Below are 20,000 nucleotides of genomic sequence, written 5' to 3' on the forward strand. Positions count from 1 at the left end.
CCATTGTGTACTCGGATAATGCATGCAATGCTCTTAAGTGCTTTGTTTTTACATTTAGTCAAGTTTTGACTAAATGTTTTAACATCGAGGGGGAATCGAAACGAGGGTCGTGGTGTATGTGTGTGTGTGTGTGTGTGTGTGTGTGTGTGTGTGTGTGTGTGTGTGTGTGTGTGTGTGTGTGTGTTTCTGTCTGTCTGTGTGTGTGTGTGTGTAGAGCGATTCAGACTAAACTACTGGACCGATCTTTATGACATTTTACATGAGAGTTCCTGGGATTGATATCCCCGAACATTTTTTTCGTTTTTTCGATAAATACCTTTGATGACGTCATATCCGGCTTTTTGTAAAAGTTGAGGCGGCACTGTCACGCCCTCATTTTTCAACCAAATTGGTTGAAATGTTGGTCAAGTAATGTTCGACAAAGCCCGGACTTCGGTATTGCATTTCAGCTTGGTAGCTTAAAATTTAAGTAATGACTTTGGTCATTAAAAATCTAACAAGTCGCGTAAGGCGAAAATACGACATTTAGTCAAGTAGCTGTCGAACTCACAGAATGAAACTGAACGCAACGCAATTTTTCAGCAAGATCGTATACACGTTCATCTTATTTTCCATTATTTTCTGAGTCCAAAAACATATAAATATGTTATATTTGGATTAAAAACAAGCTCTGAAAATTAAATATATACAAATTATTATCAAAATTAAATTGTCGAAATCAATTTAAAAACACTTTCATCTTATTCCTTGTCGGTTCCTGATTCCAAAAACATATAGATATGATTTGTTTGGATTAAAAACACGCTCAGAAAGTTAAAACAAAGAGAGGTACAGAAAAGCGTGCTATCCTTCTTAGCGCAACTACTACCCCGCTCTTCTTGTCAATTTCACTGCCTTTGCCATGAGCGGTGGACTGACGATGCTACGAGTATACGGTCTTGCTGAAAAATTGCATTGCGTTCAGTTCCATTCTGTGAGTTCGACAGCTACTTGACTAAATGTTGTATTTTCGCCTTACGCGACTTGTTTATGTTTATACTCGATCATTATTTTGATGTTTTAATACTTTGATTAGATACTGTTCATTTTAGGTATGAAATGATAGCATGTGCATGTGTGTAGGTAAGCGAGCGCACGCTCGCGCGCGCGAGCATATGTGTGTGTATATGTGTGCATGTGTGTGTGTGCATGTGTGTGTGTGTGTGTGTGTGTGTGTATACGAGGGTGTGTGTGTAGATGTGTGTATGTGCGCAGTCTTTGCTTTCGTTTACAATTATTCTCTGTAGTATGTTCCAAGGAGAGGTTGGAAGATTAGGCTAAGCCTAAAACCTTTATCCTTATGTAATAAAGTTCTGAGTTCTGAGTTCTGTCTGTCTGTCTGTCTCTCTCTCACTCTCTCTCTCTCTGTCTCTGTCTCTGTCTCTCTGTCTCTCTCTCTCTCTCTCTCTCTCTCTCTCTCTCTCTCTCTCTCTCTCTCTCTCTCACTGCTCATAATCAGTCTCTCATTGATTACGCATCCACTCAATGGGACTCAGCAAGTGATAATTCCCTAAAGCTACTCAGCAGATTACACAAAAGAGCGCTAAAAGTAGTATTACTCAAACAGACTACTCTCACCGACTCAGACTACATCAACATAGGGGTCCTACCGCTAAAGTCAAGAATGAATTATAACAAAGGAATAATGATGCATAAAATTATGACAGAAAATGCACCCGAAACCATTTGTTCAAAGTTCTCTTTGAAGAATTCGCACCACTTTATAAAACTAAACACTCCTCTTCCTAGGATAGACCTATTTAAATCAAGTCTTGTTTGTTCAGGAAGCAGCCTCTGGAACGCTCTTCCGGACGCCCTGTGGCAATCCACCAATACGGATTCTTTCACAACCAAATACTCTTTCCATTTAATGAACTTTATGAACAAATAAACTTGATTGGTATGTTCTCTTTGTATACAATTGTTCATTATCGGAATTATGGTTTATTGTGACAAAATCACGAAGATTTGGCTCTGTAATACATTGTTTTGCTGAGCGAATGTATTGTAATTGGGTTACTTTCCGTTTATCTTCATTGCTTTACACCCAATTTTTGAACACTACCTTATGATCTACAATGCTTCTACATTATGCGCTTCATGTACATAAACTTATATGTTCTACCATTAATGTTTTTATGTAACCTTCCTTTTTACATTTAGTCAAGTTTTCACTAAATGTATTAACGTAGAGGGGGGAATCGAGACGAGGGTTGTGGTGTATGTGCGTGTGTGTGTGTGTGTGTGGGTCTGTGTGTGTGTGTGTAGAGCGATTCAGACTAAACTACTGGACCGATCTTTATGAAATTTGACATGAGAGTTTCCTGGGTATGATATCCCCTTACGTTTTTTTCATTTTTTTGATAAATTACTTTGATGACGTCATATCCGGCTTTTCGTGAAAGTTGAGGCGGCACTGTCACGCTCTCATTTTTCAACCAAATTAGTTGAAATTTAGGTCAAGTAATCTTCGCCGAAGCCCGGACTTCGGTATTGCATTTTAGCTTGGTGGCTTAAACATTAATTAATGACTTTGGTCATTAAAAATCTGAAAATTGTAAAAAAAAATAAAAAATTATAAAACGATCCAAATTTACGTTTATCTTATTCTCCGTCATTTGCTGATTCCAAAAACATATAAATATGTTATATTTGGATTAAAAACAAGCTCTGAAAATTAAAAATATAAAAATTATTATCAAAATTAAATTGTCGAAATCAATTTAAAAACACTTTTATCTTATTCCTTGTCGATTCCTGATTCCAAAAACATATAGATATGATATGTTTGGATTAAAAACACGCTCAGAAAGTTAAAACGAAGAGAGGTACAGAAAAGCGTGCTATCCTTCTCAGCGCAACTACTAAACCGCTCTTCTTGTCAATGTCACTGCCTTTGCCATGAGCGGTGGACTGACGATGCTACGAGTATACGATCTTGCTGAAAAATTGCGTTGCGTTCAGTTTCATTCTGTGAGTTCGACAGCTACTTGACTAAATGTTGTATTTTCGCCTTACGCGACTTGTTTTACATTTAGTCAAGTTTTGTGTGTGTAGAGCGATTCAGACTAAACTACTGGACCGATCTTTATGAAATTTGACATGAGAGTTCCTGGGTATGATATCCTCAGACGTTTTTTTCATTTTTTTTATAAATGTCTTTGATGACGTCATATCCGGCTTTTCGTGAAAGTTGAGGCGGCACTGTCACGCTCTCATTTTTCAACCAAATTGGTTGAAATTTTGGTCAAGTAATCTCCGACGAAGCCCGGACTTCGGTATTGCATTTCAGCGTGGTGGCTTAAAAATTAATTAATGACTTTGGTCATTAAAAATCTGAAAATTGTAAAAAAAAACCATTTTTTTATAAAACGATCCAAATTTACGTTCATCTTATTTTCCATCATTTTCTGATTCCAAAAACATATAAATATGTTATATTTGGATTAAAAACAAGCTCTGAAAATTAAAAATATAAAAATTATGATCAAAATTAAATTTTCGAAATCAATTTAAAAACATCTTATTCCTTGTCGGTTCCTGATTCCAAAAACATATAGATATGATATGTTTGGATTGAAAACACGCTCAGAAAGTTAAAACGAAGAGAGGTACAGAAAAGCGTGCTATCCTTCTCAGCGCAACTACTACCCCGCTCTTCTTGTCAATTTCACTGCCTTTGCCATGAGCGGTGGACTGACGATGCTACGAGTATACGGTCTTGCTGCGTTGCATTGCGTTCAGTTTCATTCTGTGAGTTCGACAGCTACTTGACTAAATGTTGTATTTTCGCCTTACGCGACTTGTTTCTTTTTCCCCCTAGTCATAGTTGTAGTAAACTAGTTTAGTCCCTCTTTAAGGCGAGGGCCAGATGCAAAAAAGCATATCTATGCTTATTCTTGTCACCCTCGAAAAATAAAGATTTGTCATTGTCATTGTCTCTCTCTCTCTCTCTCTCTCTCTCTCTCTCTCTCTCTCTCTCTCTCTCTCTCTCTCTCTCTCTCTCTCTCTCTCTCTCTATCTCTTTATAAACAAGGTCACTAGAACTCATCTGGTCAACATTTGACGTACCTATGGTTACCGCACTGGTGTCAGGTGACGTGCTGTCCTGTGTTGATCCCACCCTGTCCAATGTCGTCTGATAAGCCGCTGGTGACGTCATCATCGTTGTGGCGGCATCCCTAGTAAGTGGGCTTGTACTGTGTTTAATCAGGGTGGTCAGGGTCACTGGGATAACGGAGGGTGACGAACCATTGACTGTTGTTTGAGATAATGTCATGCCTTGTTGTGACGTATTACTTGCAAAAGTATTGCCTAGTGGTGTCGTGTTACTGACAAAAGTATTGCCTAGTGGTGTCGTGTTACTTGCAACAGTACTGTCTTGTGGTGTTATGTTACTGACATCAGCATTGCCTTGTGGTGTCGTGTTACTGACATCAGTATTGCCTTGTGGTGTCATGTTACTGACATTAGCATTGCCTTGTGGTGTCGTGTTACTGACATCAGTATTGCCTTGTGGTGTCATGTTACTGACATCAGTATTGCCTTGTGGTGTCATGTTACTTACATTAGTATTGCCTTGTGGTGTTGTGTTACTGACAACAGTATTGCCTTGTGGTGTCGTGTTACTGACATCAGTATTGCCTTGTGGTGTCATGTTACTTACATTAGTATTGCCTTGTGGTGTCATGTTACTGACATCAGTATTGCCTTGTGGTGTCATGTTACTGACATCAGTATTGCCTCGTGGTGTCATGTTACTGACATCAGTATTGCCTTGTGGTGTCGTGTTACTGACATCAGTAATGCCTTGTGGTGTCATGTAACTGACATCAGTATTGCCGTGTGGTGTCATGTTACTGACATCAGTATTGCCTTGTGGTGTCATGTTACTGACATCAGTATTGCCTTGTGATGTCGTGTTACTGACATCAGTATTGCCTTGTGGTGTCATGTTACTGACATCAGTATTGCCTTGTGGTGTCATGTTACTGACATCAGTATTGCCTTGTGGTGTCATGTTACTGACATCAGTATTGCCTTGTGGTGTCGTGTTACTGACATCAGTATTGCCTTGTGGTGTCATGTTACTGACATCAGTATTGCCTTGTGGTGTCGTGTTACTGACATCAGTATTGCCTTGTGGTGTCATGTTACTGACATCAGTATTGCCTTGTGGTGTCATGTTACTGACATTAGTATTGCCTTGTGGTACCGTGTTACTGACATCAGTATTGCCTTGTGGTGTCATGTTACTGACATCAGTATTGCCTTGTGGTGTCGTGTTACTGACATCATTATTGCCTTGTGGTGTCATGTTACTGACATCAGTATTGCCTTGTGGTGTCGTGTTACTGACATCAGTATTGCCTTGTGGTGTCATGTTACTGACATCAGTATTGCCTTGTGGTGTCGTGTTACTGACATCAATATTGCCTTGTGGTGTCGTGTTACTGACATCAATATTGCCTTGTGGTGTCATGTTACTGACATTAGTATTGCCTTGTGGTATCGTGTTACTGACATCAGTATTGCCTTGTGGTGTCATGTTACTGACATCAGTATTGCCTTGTGGTGTCGTGTTACTGTCATCAGTATTGCCTTGTGGTGTCATGTTACTGACATCAGTAATGACTTGTGGTGTCATGTTACTGACAACAGTATTGCCTTGTGGTGTCATGTTACTGACAACATTACTGCCTTGTGGTGTCATGTTACTGACATCAGTGTTGCCTTGTGGTGTTATGTTACTGACATCAGTATTGCCTCGTGGTGTCGTGTTACTGACATCAGTATTGCCTTGTGGTGTCATGTTACTGACATCAGTATTGCCTTGTGGTGTCGTGTTACTGACATCAGTATTGCCTCGTGGTATCGTGTTACTGACATCAGTCATGCCTTGTGATGTCATGTTACTGACATAAGTTTTGCCTTGTGGTGTCGTGTTACTGGCATCAGTATTGCCTTGTGGTGTCGTATTACTGACATCAGTATTGCCTTGTGGTGTCGTGTTACTGACATCAGTATTGCCTTGTGGTGTCATGTTACTGACACCAGTATTGCCTTGTGGTGTCATGTTACTGACATCAGTATTGCCTTGTGATATCATGTTACTGACATCAGTATTGCCTTGTGGTGTCGTGTTACTGACATCAGTATTGCCTTGTGGTGTCATGTTACTGACATCAGTATTGCCTTGTGGTGTCATGTTACTGACAACAGTATTGCCTTGCGGTGTCGTGTTACTGGCATCAATATTGCCTTGTGGTGTTGTGTTACTGACAACAGTATTGCCTTGTGGTGTCGTGTTACTGACATCAGTATTGCCTTGTGGTGTCATGTTACTGACATCAGTATTGCCTTGTGGTGTCATGTTACTGACATCAGTATTGCCTTGCGGTGTTGTATTACTGCCAACAGTATTGCCTTGTGGTGTCATGTTACTGACATCAGTATTGCCTTGTGGTGTCATGTTACTGACATCAGTATTGCCTTGTGGTGTTGTGTTACTGACAACAGTATTGCCTTGTGGTGTCATGTTACTGACATCAGTATTGCCTTGTGGTGTCATGTTACTGACATCAGTATTGCCTTGTGGTGTCATGTTACTGACATCAGTATTGCCTTGCGGTGTCGTGTTACCGACATCAGTATTGCCTTGTGGTGTTGTGTTACTGACATCAGTATTGCCTTGTGGTGTCGTGTTACTGACAACGGTATTGCCTTGTGGTGTTGTGTTACTGACATCAGTATTGCCTTGTGGTGTCATGTTACTGACAACAGTATTGCCTTGCAGTGTCATGTTACTGACATCAGTATTGCCTTGCGGTGTCGTGTTACTGACAACAGTATTGCCTTGTGGTGTTGTGCTACTGACATCAGTATTGCCTTGCGGTGTCATGTTACTGACAACAGTATTGCCTTGCGGTGTCGTGTTACTGACAACAATATTGCCTTGTGGTGTGGTGTTACTGACAACAGTATTGCCTTGCGGTGTTGTGTTACTGACAACAGTATTGCCTTGTGGTGTCGTGTTACTGACAACAGTATTGCTTTGCGGTGTTGTGTTACTGACATCAGTATTTCCTTGTGGTGTCATGTTACTGACAACAGTATTGCCTTGCGGTGTTGTATTACTGCCAACAGTATTGCCTTGTGGTGTCATGTTACTGACATCAGTATTGCCTTGTGGTGTCATGTTACTGACATCAGTATTGCCTTGCGGTGTCGTGTTACTGGCATCAATATTGCCTTGTGGTGTCGTGTTACTGACATCAGTATTGCCTTGTGGTGTGGTGTTACTGACAACAGTATTGCCTTGTGGTGTCATGTTACTGACATCAGTATTGCCTTGTGGTGTCATGTTACTGACAACAGTATTGCCTTGCGGTGTCGTGTTACTGGCATCAATATTGCCTTGTGGTGTCGTGTTACTGACATCAGTATTGCCTTGTGGTGTTGTGTTACTGACATCAGTATTGCCTTGTGGTGTCGTGTTACTGACAAAATTACTGCCTTGTGGTGTCATGTTACTGACATCAGTATTGCCTTGTGGTGTCATGTTACTGACATCAGTATTGCCTTGTGGTGTTGTGTTACTGACAACATTATTGCCTTGTGGTGTCGTGTTACTGACATCAGTATTGCCTTGTGGTGTCATGTTACTGACAACAGTATTGCCTTGTGGTGTCATGTTACTGACATCAGTATTGCCTTGCGGTGTCATGTTACTGACAACAGTATTGCCTTGTGGCGTTGTGTTACTGACAACAGTATTGCCTTGTGGTGTCATGTTACTGACATCAGTTATGCCTTGTGGTGTCATGTTACTGACATCAGTATTGCCTTGCGGTGTCATGTTACTGACAACAATATCGCCTTGTGGTGTCATGTTACTGACATCAGTATTGCCTTGTGGTGTCGTGTTACTGACATCAGTATTGCCTTGTGGTCTCGTGTTACTGACAACAGTATTGCCTTGTGGTGTCGTGTTACTGACAACAGTATTGCTTTGCGGTGTTGTGTTACTGACAACAGTATTGCCTTGTGGTGTCGTGTTACTGACATCAGTATTGCCTTGTGGTGTGGTGTTACTGACAACAGTATTGCCTTGTGGTGTCATGTTACTGACATCAGTATTGCCTTGTGGTGTCATGTTACTGACAACAGTATTGCCTTGCGGTGTCATGTTACTGACATCAGTATTGCCTTGCGGTGTCATGTTACTGACAACAGTATTGCCTTGTGGTGTCATGTTACTGACATCAGTATTGCCTTGTGGTGTCATGTTACTGACATCAGTATTGCCTTGTGGTGTCATGTTACTGACATCAGTATTGCCTTGTGGTGTTGTGTTACTGACAACAGTATTGCCTTGCGGTGTCGTGTTACTGGCATCAATATTGCCTTGTGGTGTCGTGTTACTGACATCAGTATTGCCTTGTGGTGTTGTGTTACTGACATCAGTATTGCCTTGTGGTGTTGTGTTACTGACATCAGTATTGCCTTGCGGTGCCATGTTACTGACATCAGTATTGCCTTGCGGTGTCGTGTTACTGACAACAGTATTGCCTTGTGGTGTCGTGTTACTGACATCAGTATTGCCTTGCGGTGTTGTATTACTGACAACAGTATTGCCTTGTGGTGTCGTGTTACTGACATCAGTATTGCCTTGCGGTGTTGTATCACTGCCAACAGTATTGCCTTGTGGTGTCATGTTACTGACATCAGTATTGCCTTGTGGTGTCATGTTACTGACATCAGTATTGCCTTGTGGTGTTGTGTTACTGACAACAGTATTGCCTTGTGGTGTCGTGTTACTGACATCAGTATTGCCTTGTGGTGTCGTGTTACTGACATCAGTATTGCCTTGTGGTGTCGTGTTACTGACATCAGTATTGCCTTGCGGTGTTGTATTACTGCCAACAGTATTGCCTTGTGGTGTCGTGTTACTGACATCAGTATTGCCTTGTGGTGTCATGTTACTGACATCAGTATTGCCTTGCGGTGTTGTATTACTGCCAACAGTATTGCCTTGTGGTGTCGTGTTACTGACATCAGTATTGCCTTGTGGTGTCATGTTACTGACATCAGTATTGCCTTGTGGTGTGGTGTTACTGACAACGTTACTGCCTTGTGGTGTCGTGTTACTGACATCAGTATTGCCTTGTGGTGTCATGTTACTGACATCAGTATTGCCTTGTGGTGTCATGTTACTGACATCAGTATTGCCTTGTGGTGTGGTGTTACTGACAACAGTATTGCCTTGTGGTGTCATGTTACTGACATCAGTATTGCCTTGTGGTGTCATGTTACTGACATCAGTATTGCCTTGTGGTGTCGTGTTACTGACATCAGTATTGCCTTGTGGTGTCATGTTACTGACAACAGTATTGCCTTGTGGTGTCATGTTACTGACATCAGTATTGCCTTGTGGTGTCATGTTACTGACAACAGTACTGCCTTGTGGTGTCGTGCTACTGACAACAGTACTGCCTTGTGGTGTCGTGCTACTGACAACAGTACTGCCTTGTGGTGTCGTGCTACTGACAACAGTACTGCCTTGTGGTGTCGTGCTACTGACAACAGTACTGCCTTGTGGTGTCGTGCTACTGACAACAGTACTGCCTTGTGGTGTCGTGCTACTGACAACAGTACTGCCTTGTGGTGTCGTGCTACTGACAACAGTACTGCCTTGTGGTGTCGTGCTACTGACAACAGTACTGCCTTGTGGTGTCGTGCTACTGACAACAGTACTGCCTTGTGGTGTCGTGCTACTGACAACATTACTGTCTTGTGGTGTTGTGTTACTGACAAGAGTACTGTCTTGTGGTGCTGTGTTACTGACAACAGTACTGTCTTGTGGTGTTGTGTTACTGCCTTGTGGTGACGTGTTAATGGTGACATTGAGGTTGCAGAGATTGTCGTCACAGCACATCACTCCCACACCGCAGTCCTGCACACACATACCGAGCTGTGTCACACACACACACACACACAAACACACACACACACACGCACGTACGCACACACACACACGCACACACACACGCCCACACATCCACACACCCAAAACCACACACACGCACACACACGCAAAGACACACAAACAAACACACACACATACGCACGCATGCACCCGCACACAAGCACGCACACACACACACACACACACACACACACACCCACACACACATGCACCCGCATGTACGCACGCACGCACACACACACACACACACACACACACACACACACACACCCATACACACACACACAAACACACACGCACACACATAAACACACACACACACACACACACACACACACACACACACACACACACACACACACACACACACCCGCGCACACACACAAATACGCACACACAAGAAGAAGAAGAAGAAGAAGAAGAAGAAGAAGAAGAAGAAGAAGAAGAAGAAGAAGAAGAAGAAGAAGAAGAAGAAGAAGAAGAAGAAGAAGAAGAAGAAGAAGAAGAAGAAGAAGAAGAAGAAGAAGAAGAAGAAGAAGAACAACAACAACAACAACAACAACAACAACAACAACAACAACAACAACAACAACAACAACAACAACAACAACAACAACAACAACAACAACAACAACAAGAAGCTTACTGATTTCTTTTTGCATCCCAGTGTCAGTCCTGACGGGGATTGCTCAACGTAGCAACTCTGTAACAATGGATGTTGCTGTTACGATGTTTGTTAGAAATATGCAACACATGGATGCTACTGTTACGATGGTTGCTACGTGTATGTTACAAATCGATGTTACTGTTACGATGTTTGTTATATTTATGTAACGTATTGATGTCACTGTTACGATGTGTGTTACACCTATGTAACATGTCGATGTTACTGTTAAGACGTTTGTTGCAACTCTGTAACATATCGGTGTTACTGTTACGGCGTTTGTTGCAACTCTGTAACATATCGATGCTACTGTTACGGCGTTTGTTGCACCTATGTAACATGTCGATGTTACTGTTAAGACGTTTGTTGCAACTCTGTAACATATCGGTGTTACTGTTACGGCGTTTGTTGCAACTCTGTAACATATCGATGCTACTGTTACGGCGTTTGTTGCAACTCTGTAACATATCGATGCTACTGTTACGGCGTTTGTTGCAACTCTGTAACATATCGATGCTACTGTTACGGCGTTTGTTGCAACTCTGTAACATATCGATGCTACTGTTACGGCGTTTGTTACAGCTCTCTAACAGATCGATGTTACTGTTACGATGAGTGTCATACCTTTGTAACATGTCGATGCTGCTGTTACGATGCTTGTTACAACTCTGTAACATATCGATGTTTCTGTTACGGCGGTTGTTGCAAATCTGTAACATATCGATGCTACTGTTACGACGTTTGTTACAGCTTTGTAACAAATCGATGTTATTGTTACGATGTATGTTACACCTATGTAACACGTCGATGCTGCTGTTACAATGTTTGTTACAGCTATGTAACATATTGATGTTACTGCTACGGTGTGTGTTACCCCTATTTAACACATCGATGTTACTGTCACGATGTTTGTTACAGCTCTGTAACATATCGATGTTACTGGTACGATGTTTGTTATACCTATGTAACATATTGATGTTACTTTTACGATGTATGTTACAGCTCTGTAACATATCGATGTTATTGTTACAATGTGTGTTACAACTATGTAACGTTGTGCCGTTTCTTCAACGAATATTGTAATGACGTTATTTGACTTGTTTAATTACATATCACAGTAACAATAACGATTCATATGATATGGCCTTACTTCTTGTTCTCTGTTATTCCAGTGAGCAAATAATGTTGTCATCATGTTCACGAGTTTTCATTCACAAGCACCTGGGAAATAAATCTCATGTTCCCCAGGCAATAAATCCCCGGTTAGCATAGTTGCAGGAAGCAGGTTATTATGAGTTATTTATAATAAAATTATGCTGACTGTTAGCAAATGATAACAAGACATGTCGCGAAAAAAGATATCAAGCATGAGCCTTTTAGGCGAATGCTGATATCGTTTGTGAGGCATGTCTGTTATCATTTGCTAACCGTCAGCATATTAGAAATAACAGTTTTATTACCGTTTAATTCGACCAAAAGAAATTTCGATGCAACCCCGCGAATTAGACAGAACAGCCGCAATGGGAACTTGAGCGCTTCTACCTGATTATGCCTGTCAGTCAAAGAATTCTCGTGACCTGAGTCAGCCAATCAGAGTACCACACCTGACGTGATGCATATTCACAGGTCAAATGCCTTTGACACACAACAATCTCACAAGAGAAACCATGTTGAACATGCGTTTCGGTTGCTTCGCTTTTTCTCGTTGAACAGAGAGCGACAGATTTAGAACCGACTCCAGACGGATGGGAAATGACGTAAAGATACATTTGATGTAAAGCGAGTGGCGCAATTTAGATTTCAAGTGAGCAGTCGGCATTGCACACTCAGACGATGGGCGGTGCCTTGCTGTTCCGTTACGCACCCACCGACAAAACTCGCTTTTCCGACAAACCTTCTGTGACCTTTGACCAAACGTAGCTTCCACATTCGATCACTCAGCCTAATATTTACAACAGAAAGCCGAGGGGGTGGAATACCGAGATGAACCTACAGAACTGTGCATCCTGAAACCTGACATATTCATCCCAACATTTAATAAACTCAAAAACACAGAATGTTGCTTTCACACGCCAGCTTTGATTGCCAGTGGTTATCAAACCGGGACTCGTGTGGTTATCAGCACGGAACCCGTGTTTCAAAGCATGGCTCCCTGGGCTGATTGTGCACTTCTTTTCTCATTACCAAAATGACAAAAACGACTTTTGTTTCAATACATATGAAACAAAAGACGATATGCTCCCCCTCGGACCGACAAAAAAGCTGGTCTGTCAACAACCCATCAAACATCTTGTAATAGCGCGATATTTGGTCAGTAGTCCAAAACGTTGGCCTTGACCTGAGCAAATAACCTGCGCAGCCGCAATAAGAAGAAGAATGAAATCTTGAATAAAATGGTGACATTTTGAATGGGAGCCAGACTAATTTGACCTCTTCATTCCGACCATGATCCCCTTCTGTTGACAATCTGACGGCGATGGAAGGTCGAACCGAATCATAGTTTCAACCTACACACTGCAACCTCATCTGTGTTCCGATCGTCAAGCAATGCATGGACACTTGTATTGTAAAGCCTTATAGCTCGTTTTCACATGCATTAAACGGATGACATTAACCACAGACAGTTCATTGGCTCACGAAGTGTAGCCTATGCGATCGTAACTTTGTCTGTCTGTGCGTTTGTGCGTGTGTGCGTGTGTGTGTGCGTGTGTGTGTGTGTATGTCTGTGGTAGAAACTTTAACATTTCCGAGTCTATGTGTGAGTGGTTATCCAAGACTATGGATAAAGCTCGCATAAGATTACGTCACGGTCAAAAGTGTTTGACGTCAATTAATGCATCATGACGGCATGCCTCCCTGTCGTCTTTCTCTCTCGCGTGGTGTGTGTGGTCTCGGTCATTGTTATTTTGAGCGGGCCGAGACTATTTGGCAGTCGTGTCCCTGTAAGTAGGCTACATGCAGACACAGACAGATCTAGATCTAGTGTCTCTCTTTCTTGCACAGTGTCACCTAAGCTTACTGTGTGTGTGGGTGTGTCAGTATGTGTGACGGAGTGATTGAGTTTGTGTTACTGTTTGTCTATTTCTTACGTGAGCCTTGAAGGCTTCGCCTCTTGTTTTTTTGTAGCGAACTGCAAAGGTATTATGGCCTCCTGTTGGACTGTGTGTATTTACAGAAATGTCTTGCACGCGATAGATTTGCTGATTTGTCCCACGAAGCCGTCATCAACATGAACAAAGCGATTGCAGAAGCAAACTCTTTACCTACACGACTGAGACAAACATGCGATTGTTTCGCAGGTTCAATGCCAAAAGAGAACACATAGAAGTGTTGCGTATTCACGCTTTGACAATTCGTACCACAGACCACAGCCATTTGCAAGACGGAATTGACCGAACAAAAACAAATGACGTCAAAATCTCTTTTTCGTTTTGCCTGTGACTTCGTCAGGACGTATTTTTTATGTAGGTATGCGCGTCAAATTAATGTGCTTCGTTTCCGCTGTGTCTGTCTTTCTCTGTTACTCACTCTGTCTTAACATTTTAGACACATAGGCCTAATTATTATTATTATTGTGATCATTTTTATGCGCCTAATCTAGATATAGCCCTAGGCGCTTACATATTAATTTCTGCCGTTTGAAATGGATTTTTTTACAGACAGACAGACAAACAGACATTTTTTTTTGCACACAATATATAACGCATTCACATCGGCCAGTAAAGCTCAGTAGCCTATTAGGCGAGCATTCACCTTTCACGGCCTTTATTCCAAGTCAAACGGGTATTTGGTGGACATTTTTATCTATGCCTATACAATGTTGCCAGGAAAGACCCTTTTGTCAATCGTGGGATCTTTAACGTGCACACCCCCAATGTAGTGTACACGAAGGGACCTCGGTTTTTCGTCTCATCCGAAAGACTAGCACTTGAACCCACCACCTAGGTTAGGAAAGGGGGCAGAAAATTGCGGCCTGACCCAGGGTCGAACACGCAACCTCTCGCTTCCGAGCGCAAGTGCGTTACCACTCGGCCACCCAGCCCACTGGCAGAAATGCGGACCAAGCCACTGGAAAGTGTCAGCTAAACCCGTGTCTTGAAACCACTAAGACACGCTTCTGGGATGCCGTTACCATGTGAACAACATTACTAAGCGGCACAGAGAAACAAGGACCAGTGGCAACATCACAGCGGATTGTGCATGTTTGTCGTTCAATGAAGGGACGATACGGGCTTTTATTTTACATACGTGAGAGAGACCACTCATTACATGACAATATCGTTCAAACGACACGTGTGCATATTATGTAAATGAGGTCATGTCAAGCAAGTCTGGCAGGGACCTGCTTTTCCACTGCTTATGATGCCAAAGTCATCGAGACAAACGTCATTACGAAAACAAATTTGCGCTCGCCAATTCCCCTCGATGAATTTGTAAGAACTAACAGTCACGCTACAGGCCTAGATTCGTAGCAGACGGCACACAAAGTAAATAGTAACTGTCGTGTGGTGACGATTATCTTGTTCAAAATGTTCTGTACGTTGGGAAGACATGTCAAAGCAATAATTAGCTTTGATCGGTCACGGGATATAAATGTTACACCTCCACTTTATCCGTGGAATCGCGTGTTATCTCGTCTCGACAGGGCGAATGAAAATGATGACGTCACGAGTGACGTCATCACATTCATTGACCCTGTCTTGACCCTGTCTCGACGAGATACCACGCGACACACGCCAGTAAATACAGCACCCTATACTCACATGACATGTATGTGACTATCCCCCAAATTCCATTTATTTGAAAACGCACCGAGCGGTGCTGCTGATCGAACTTTGGACTATGTATTCCCACGCCCTGGATCGTGGAACGCCTAGTTGTGTCCACCGCAGGCGCTACACACGATTATGTCCCACGCACGTGGAAGCAGAGTTGATATATCGCAAAAGAATTGCCCTGTGAAGAGGTATTTTATGGCAGATCACATTATTTATTATAGATATTCCGAAGCAGAATTGCCTAGGCTATAAGTACATACTTAGGTTTTGTTGTGTACTCGTGAACAGTCGCGTTCGATTTTCTGCCGACGTCCGTGAAAATTACGCAGATAGATCTCAATTTCTTACAAATTAACCCAGAACTACCATTTCAATCACTATTTTAATACTATCAGTTCAATCTTTGATACCTTGCAGACTTGTATGCGCGTTTTGGGGCACCAGCATCGCGGATAAGCTGCTCCCCTAACCTGACGTTATTTTGTGGTACTCGATTCTCAGTGGGTAAGGTACCCCGCAGACACCAGATAAGGTCCCCCGCATTTTTGATCAAGCTGCGGGGGATCTTACCCCGTTAAATTTCACTGTTGATCTTTGTACCCATCGTGAGTCTAAACTAAACTGAGCTGAAACTTAAAAATGGAAAGCAGTATCCACAAGTAGTTAGACTTTGACAAGCAAGAAGATTTAAGCCCTTCTGTTGACCGTGCTTTGTGTTATTATATCATTTTTAACGTGGGGGACAGTATGTCTGACATGTCTTGGTGAAATCTCTTCTCTTATGTAGTACACGAGAATATAAATGGTAAGAAAACTGGCTGATCCAATGCAAAAAAAAAGTACCGGCCAGTATGATATAAACTTCGATACAAGACAGTCTGGTTATCTACTATTTTAAGGCATTAATTCATTTGGAGACACCTACCATGTGGTTGGTCTTGCGGGGGATATAATCGTGTGTAGCGCCTGCGGTGAACACAACTAGGCGTTCCACGATCCAGGGCGTGATTCCCCCGTTGGATTGTAGCTTGTGATGATTAATGGTATTTTGATTTTGAAATTAGCTTCCACGCAAAATAGTTCTTTTCTTATTCAAGGGACGTAACCGCTCGGTGTGTTTACTGATGCATCGAATTTAGGGTAAGCTTAAAATCGATCGAATTACATCACAAATCAGCTTCCGTTGCAAGAGCTTGCCATGATTTTCTCCCTTAAGATAATTGTACGGCTTGAAATTGGCAGAGAAACATTCAGTCTGAAGTTAGTTGTACATGTCACGTGAGTATAGGGTGCTGTATTTACTGGCGTGTCCACGCGATACCATGGTTGAACGGAGGTGTAACTTATACGTATTACCCCTCCGTGAGTATGGCTACTTTGACGAGTATCGCAATAAACCCCTGACGTGTTCTTTACTGATGCTAATGTAATGATGTTTGTAAAATCTCTTTTGCACGACGAAGTTACTGCAATGATGAATGTTACCAGGCTGTGTGAAATCTGATCTGCACACACACACACACACACACACACACACACACACACACACACACACACACACACACACACACACACACACACACACACACACACACACACACACACACACATCAATACGTACTGTAAAATATTCTAAGTTGTAACTTAACAAGAATGTGGTGACTTTGATATAACAATGTTTGTGACAACGTTGGAAAATGTTGACCTTACTTACGTTGTCATTGCGACATAATTATATGCCCCGCATTGACACCGCTACAACTAGTATAGTAACAACTCAAACAACGCACAAAGAACATACTTCTACCTAATCGAGACAGATTCACTCGGGGCAGACAACTCTTGGGCACCTGACAAACAGCGACAATGCTTACCTCCCCTGCCTGACACAGCGCGATCTCCAGGCAGTCTTCCTGTTTCTGGGTGTCATCGCAACGCGCGCACACCAGGCTGTGTGAAATCTGATCTGCACACACACACACACACACACACACACACACACGCACACACACACACACACACACACACACACACACACACACACATGCACACAAACACACAAACACACATGCACATGCACACAAACACACATGCACGCATGCACACAAACACACATGCACACATGCACACAAACACACATGCACGCATGCACACAAACACACACATACACACAAACACACAAACACACACACGCACACACACACACACACACTGCTATGTGACTTGTTATGACACACTCAGACAGGGTCTTGCCAAGCCCTCTGACAGCATGACACATTGTATTTCCATAATTAGGGTGTGCACGTTAAAGATCCCACGATTGACAAAAGGGTCTTTCCTGGCAAAATTGCTTCGGCACAGTTAATAATTGTCTACCTATACCCGTGTGACTTGGAATAATAGGCCGTGAAAGGTAAATATGCGCCAAAATGGCTGCAATCTACTGGCCGTATACAATTTCATCTCACACAGCATCACTGCAGAGCGCCTAGAATTGTACCCACGGAATATGCGCGATATAAGACTCATTGATTGAATTAGGTCCACTGAGTCATAACACGTTTAACAGTTTATACATATCATATGATGGTAAAAGATGCAAAGTCCTTTTCGGATGATCATATATACTACGGCATCATGAAATGCACCATGATAACATGACACAGCCATGACATAGCGGCGCTGGCTAATTGTCCCTATCGACGTGGATTCGACCCCCAATTCGACAAGGGATTTACTCCCTAGAATCAGCTTTGTGCAGACTCGTGTCGGTGTCAGAATACCGCTGTGAGTACGCCTGCGCACGATAAAGATCTAAACATCACACAGAAGGTCTGATACCTTGAACAACAAGAATACATGCAGGCAGGACATAATGCTATCCCCAGGGAAAGCTACCCAAATTGCTTTGAGATATTTCCAAAAGGACAACAAAATAGTCCAAATACCAAATAACTTACCACATTCACCAAGGCAACATAACACATACAATAACAGCATAAGGTGGTGCTTCTAACACGTCATTTGTTGATACGTCATACATGATGACATGACGCTCTAAATGAGCTACACGTCATAGCATGGCAACGTGACACACACTGGGAACACATGACGCTCTCAACGAGCTACACGTCATAGCATGGCAACGTGACAGACACTGGGAACACATGACGCTCTCAATGAGCTACACGTCATAGCATGGCAACGTGACACACACTGGGAACACATGACGCTCTCAATTAGCTACACGTCATAGCATGGCAACGTGACAGACACTGGGAACACATGACGCTCTCAATGCGCTACACGTCATAGCATGGCAACGTGACACACACTGGGAACACATGACGCTCTCAATGCGCTACACGTCATAGCATGGCAACGTGACACACACTGGGAACACATGACGCTCTCAATTAGCTACACGTCATAGCATGGCAACGTGACACACACTGGGAACACATGACGCTCTCAATGCGCTACACGTCATAGCATGGCAACGTGACACACACTGGGAACACATGACGCTCTCAATGCGCTACACGTCATAGCATGGCAACGTGACAGACACTGGGAACACATGACGCTCTCAATGCGCTACACGTCATAGCATGGCAACGTGACAGACACTGGGAACACATGACGCTCTCAATGCGCTACACGTCATAGCATGGCAACGTGACACACACTGGGAACACATGACGCTATCAATGAGCTACACGTCATAGCATGGCAACGTGACACACACTGGGAACACATGACGCTCTCAACGAGCTACACGTCATAGCATGGCAACGTGACACACACTGGGAACACATGACGCTCTCAATGAGCTACACGTCATAGCATGGCAACGTGACACACACTGGGAACACATGACGCTCTCAATGAGCTACACGTCATAGCATGGCAACGTGACACACACTGGGAACACATGACGCTCTCAATGCGCTACACGTCATAGCATGGCAACGTGACAGACACTGGGAACACATGACGCTCTCAATGAGCTACACGTCATAGCATGGCAACGTGACACACACTGGGAACACATGACGCTCTCAATGAGCTACACGTCATAGCATGGCAACGTGACAGACACTGGGAACACATGACGCTCTCAATAAGCTACACGTCATAGCATGGCAACGTGACAGACACTGGGAACACATGACGCTCTCAACGAGCTACACGTCATAGCATGACAACGTGACGCACACTGACAGAACATGACGATCTTTACCTGGGGCGCCACACAGATTTTGGTTGCAGAGGTCGGTATGGCAACACTGGTCGCACAGCTCGGTGTGGTAGTGGTGTGGGCGGCTACGCTCGTTCTTGGCGCAGTCCTGTGGGCAAAAGTCAACACACTGCAGTGAACACACTCCAGTCCACAGGGAATAAACACATTTACAGTAACATTGAATGAGACAGAGAAGAAGACAGAGAAGAAGACAGAGAAGAAGACAGAGAAGGTGACAGAGAAGGTGAAAGAGAAGAAGACAGAGAAGAAGACAGAGAAGGTGACAGA

General features: G+C 42.9%; 1 protein-coding gene across 1 annotated transcript in view; it reads right to left on the reverse strand.

Annotated features, from left to right (window-relative positions):
* Nucleotides 1-4,130: 4,130 nt before the first annotated feature.
* LOC138951414 (uncharacterized) overlaps nt 4,131-20,000 on the reverse strand; it is an 18,528-nt gene continuing 2,658 nt past the window's right edge. The window contains exons 4-8 of the mRNA XM_070323022.1: nt 19,713-19,818; nt 17,344-17,435; nt 10,674-10,730; nt 5,003-9,994; nt 4,131-4,220 (exon numbers count right to left, since the gene is read on the reverse strand). Coding sequence (XP_070179123.1) covers nt 4,131-4,220; nt 5,003-9,994; nt 10,674-10,730; nt 17,344-17,435; nt 19,713-19,818 — 5,337 coding nt within the window. The remainder of the gene's footprint in view (nt 4,221-5,002; nt 9,995-10,673; nt 10,731-17,343; nt 17,436-19,712; nt 19,819-20,000) is intronic.

This window comes from Littorina saxatilis, linkage group LG16 (assembly GCF_037325665.1).
Source record: "Littorina saxatilis isolate snail1 linkage group LG16, US_GU_Lsax_2.0, whole genome shotgun sequence".
Taxonomy (NCBI): domain Eukaryota; kingdom Metazoa; phylum Mollusca; class Gastropoda; order Littorinimorpha; family Littorinidae; genus Littorina; species Littorina saxatilis.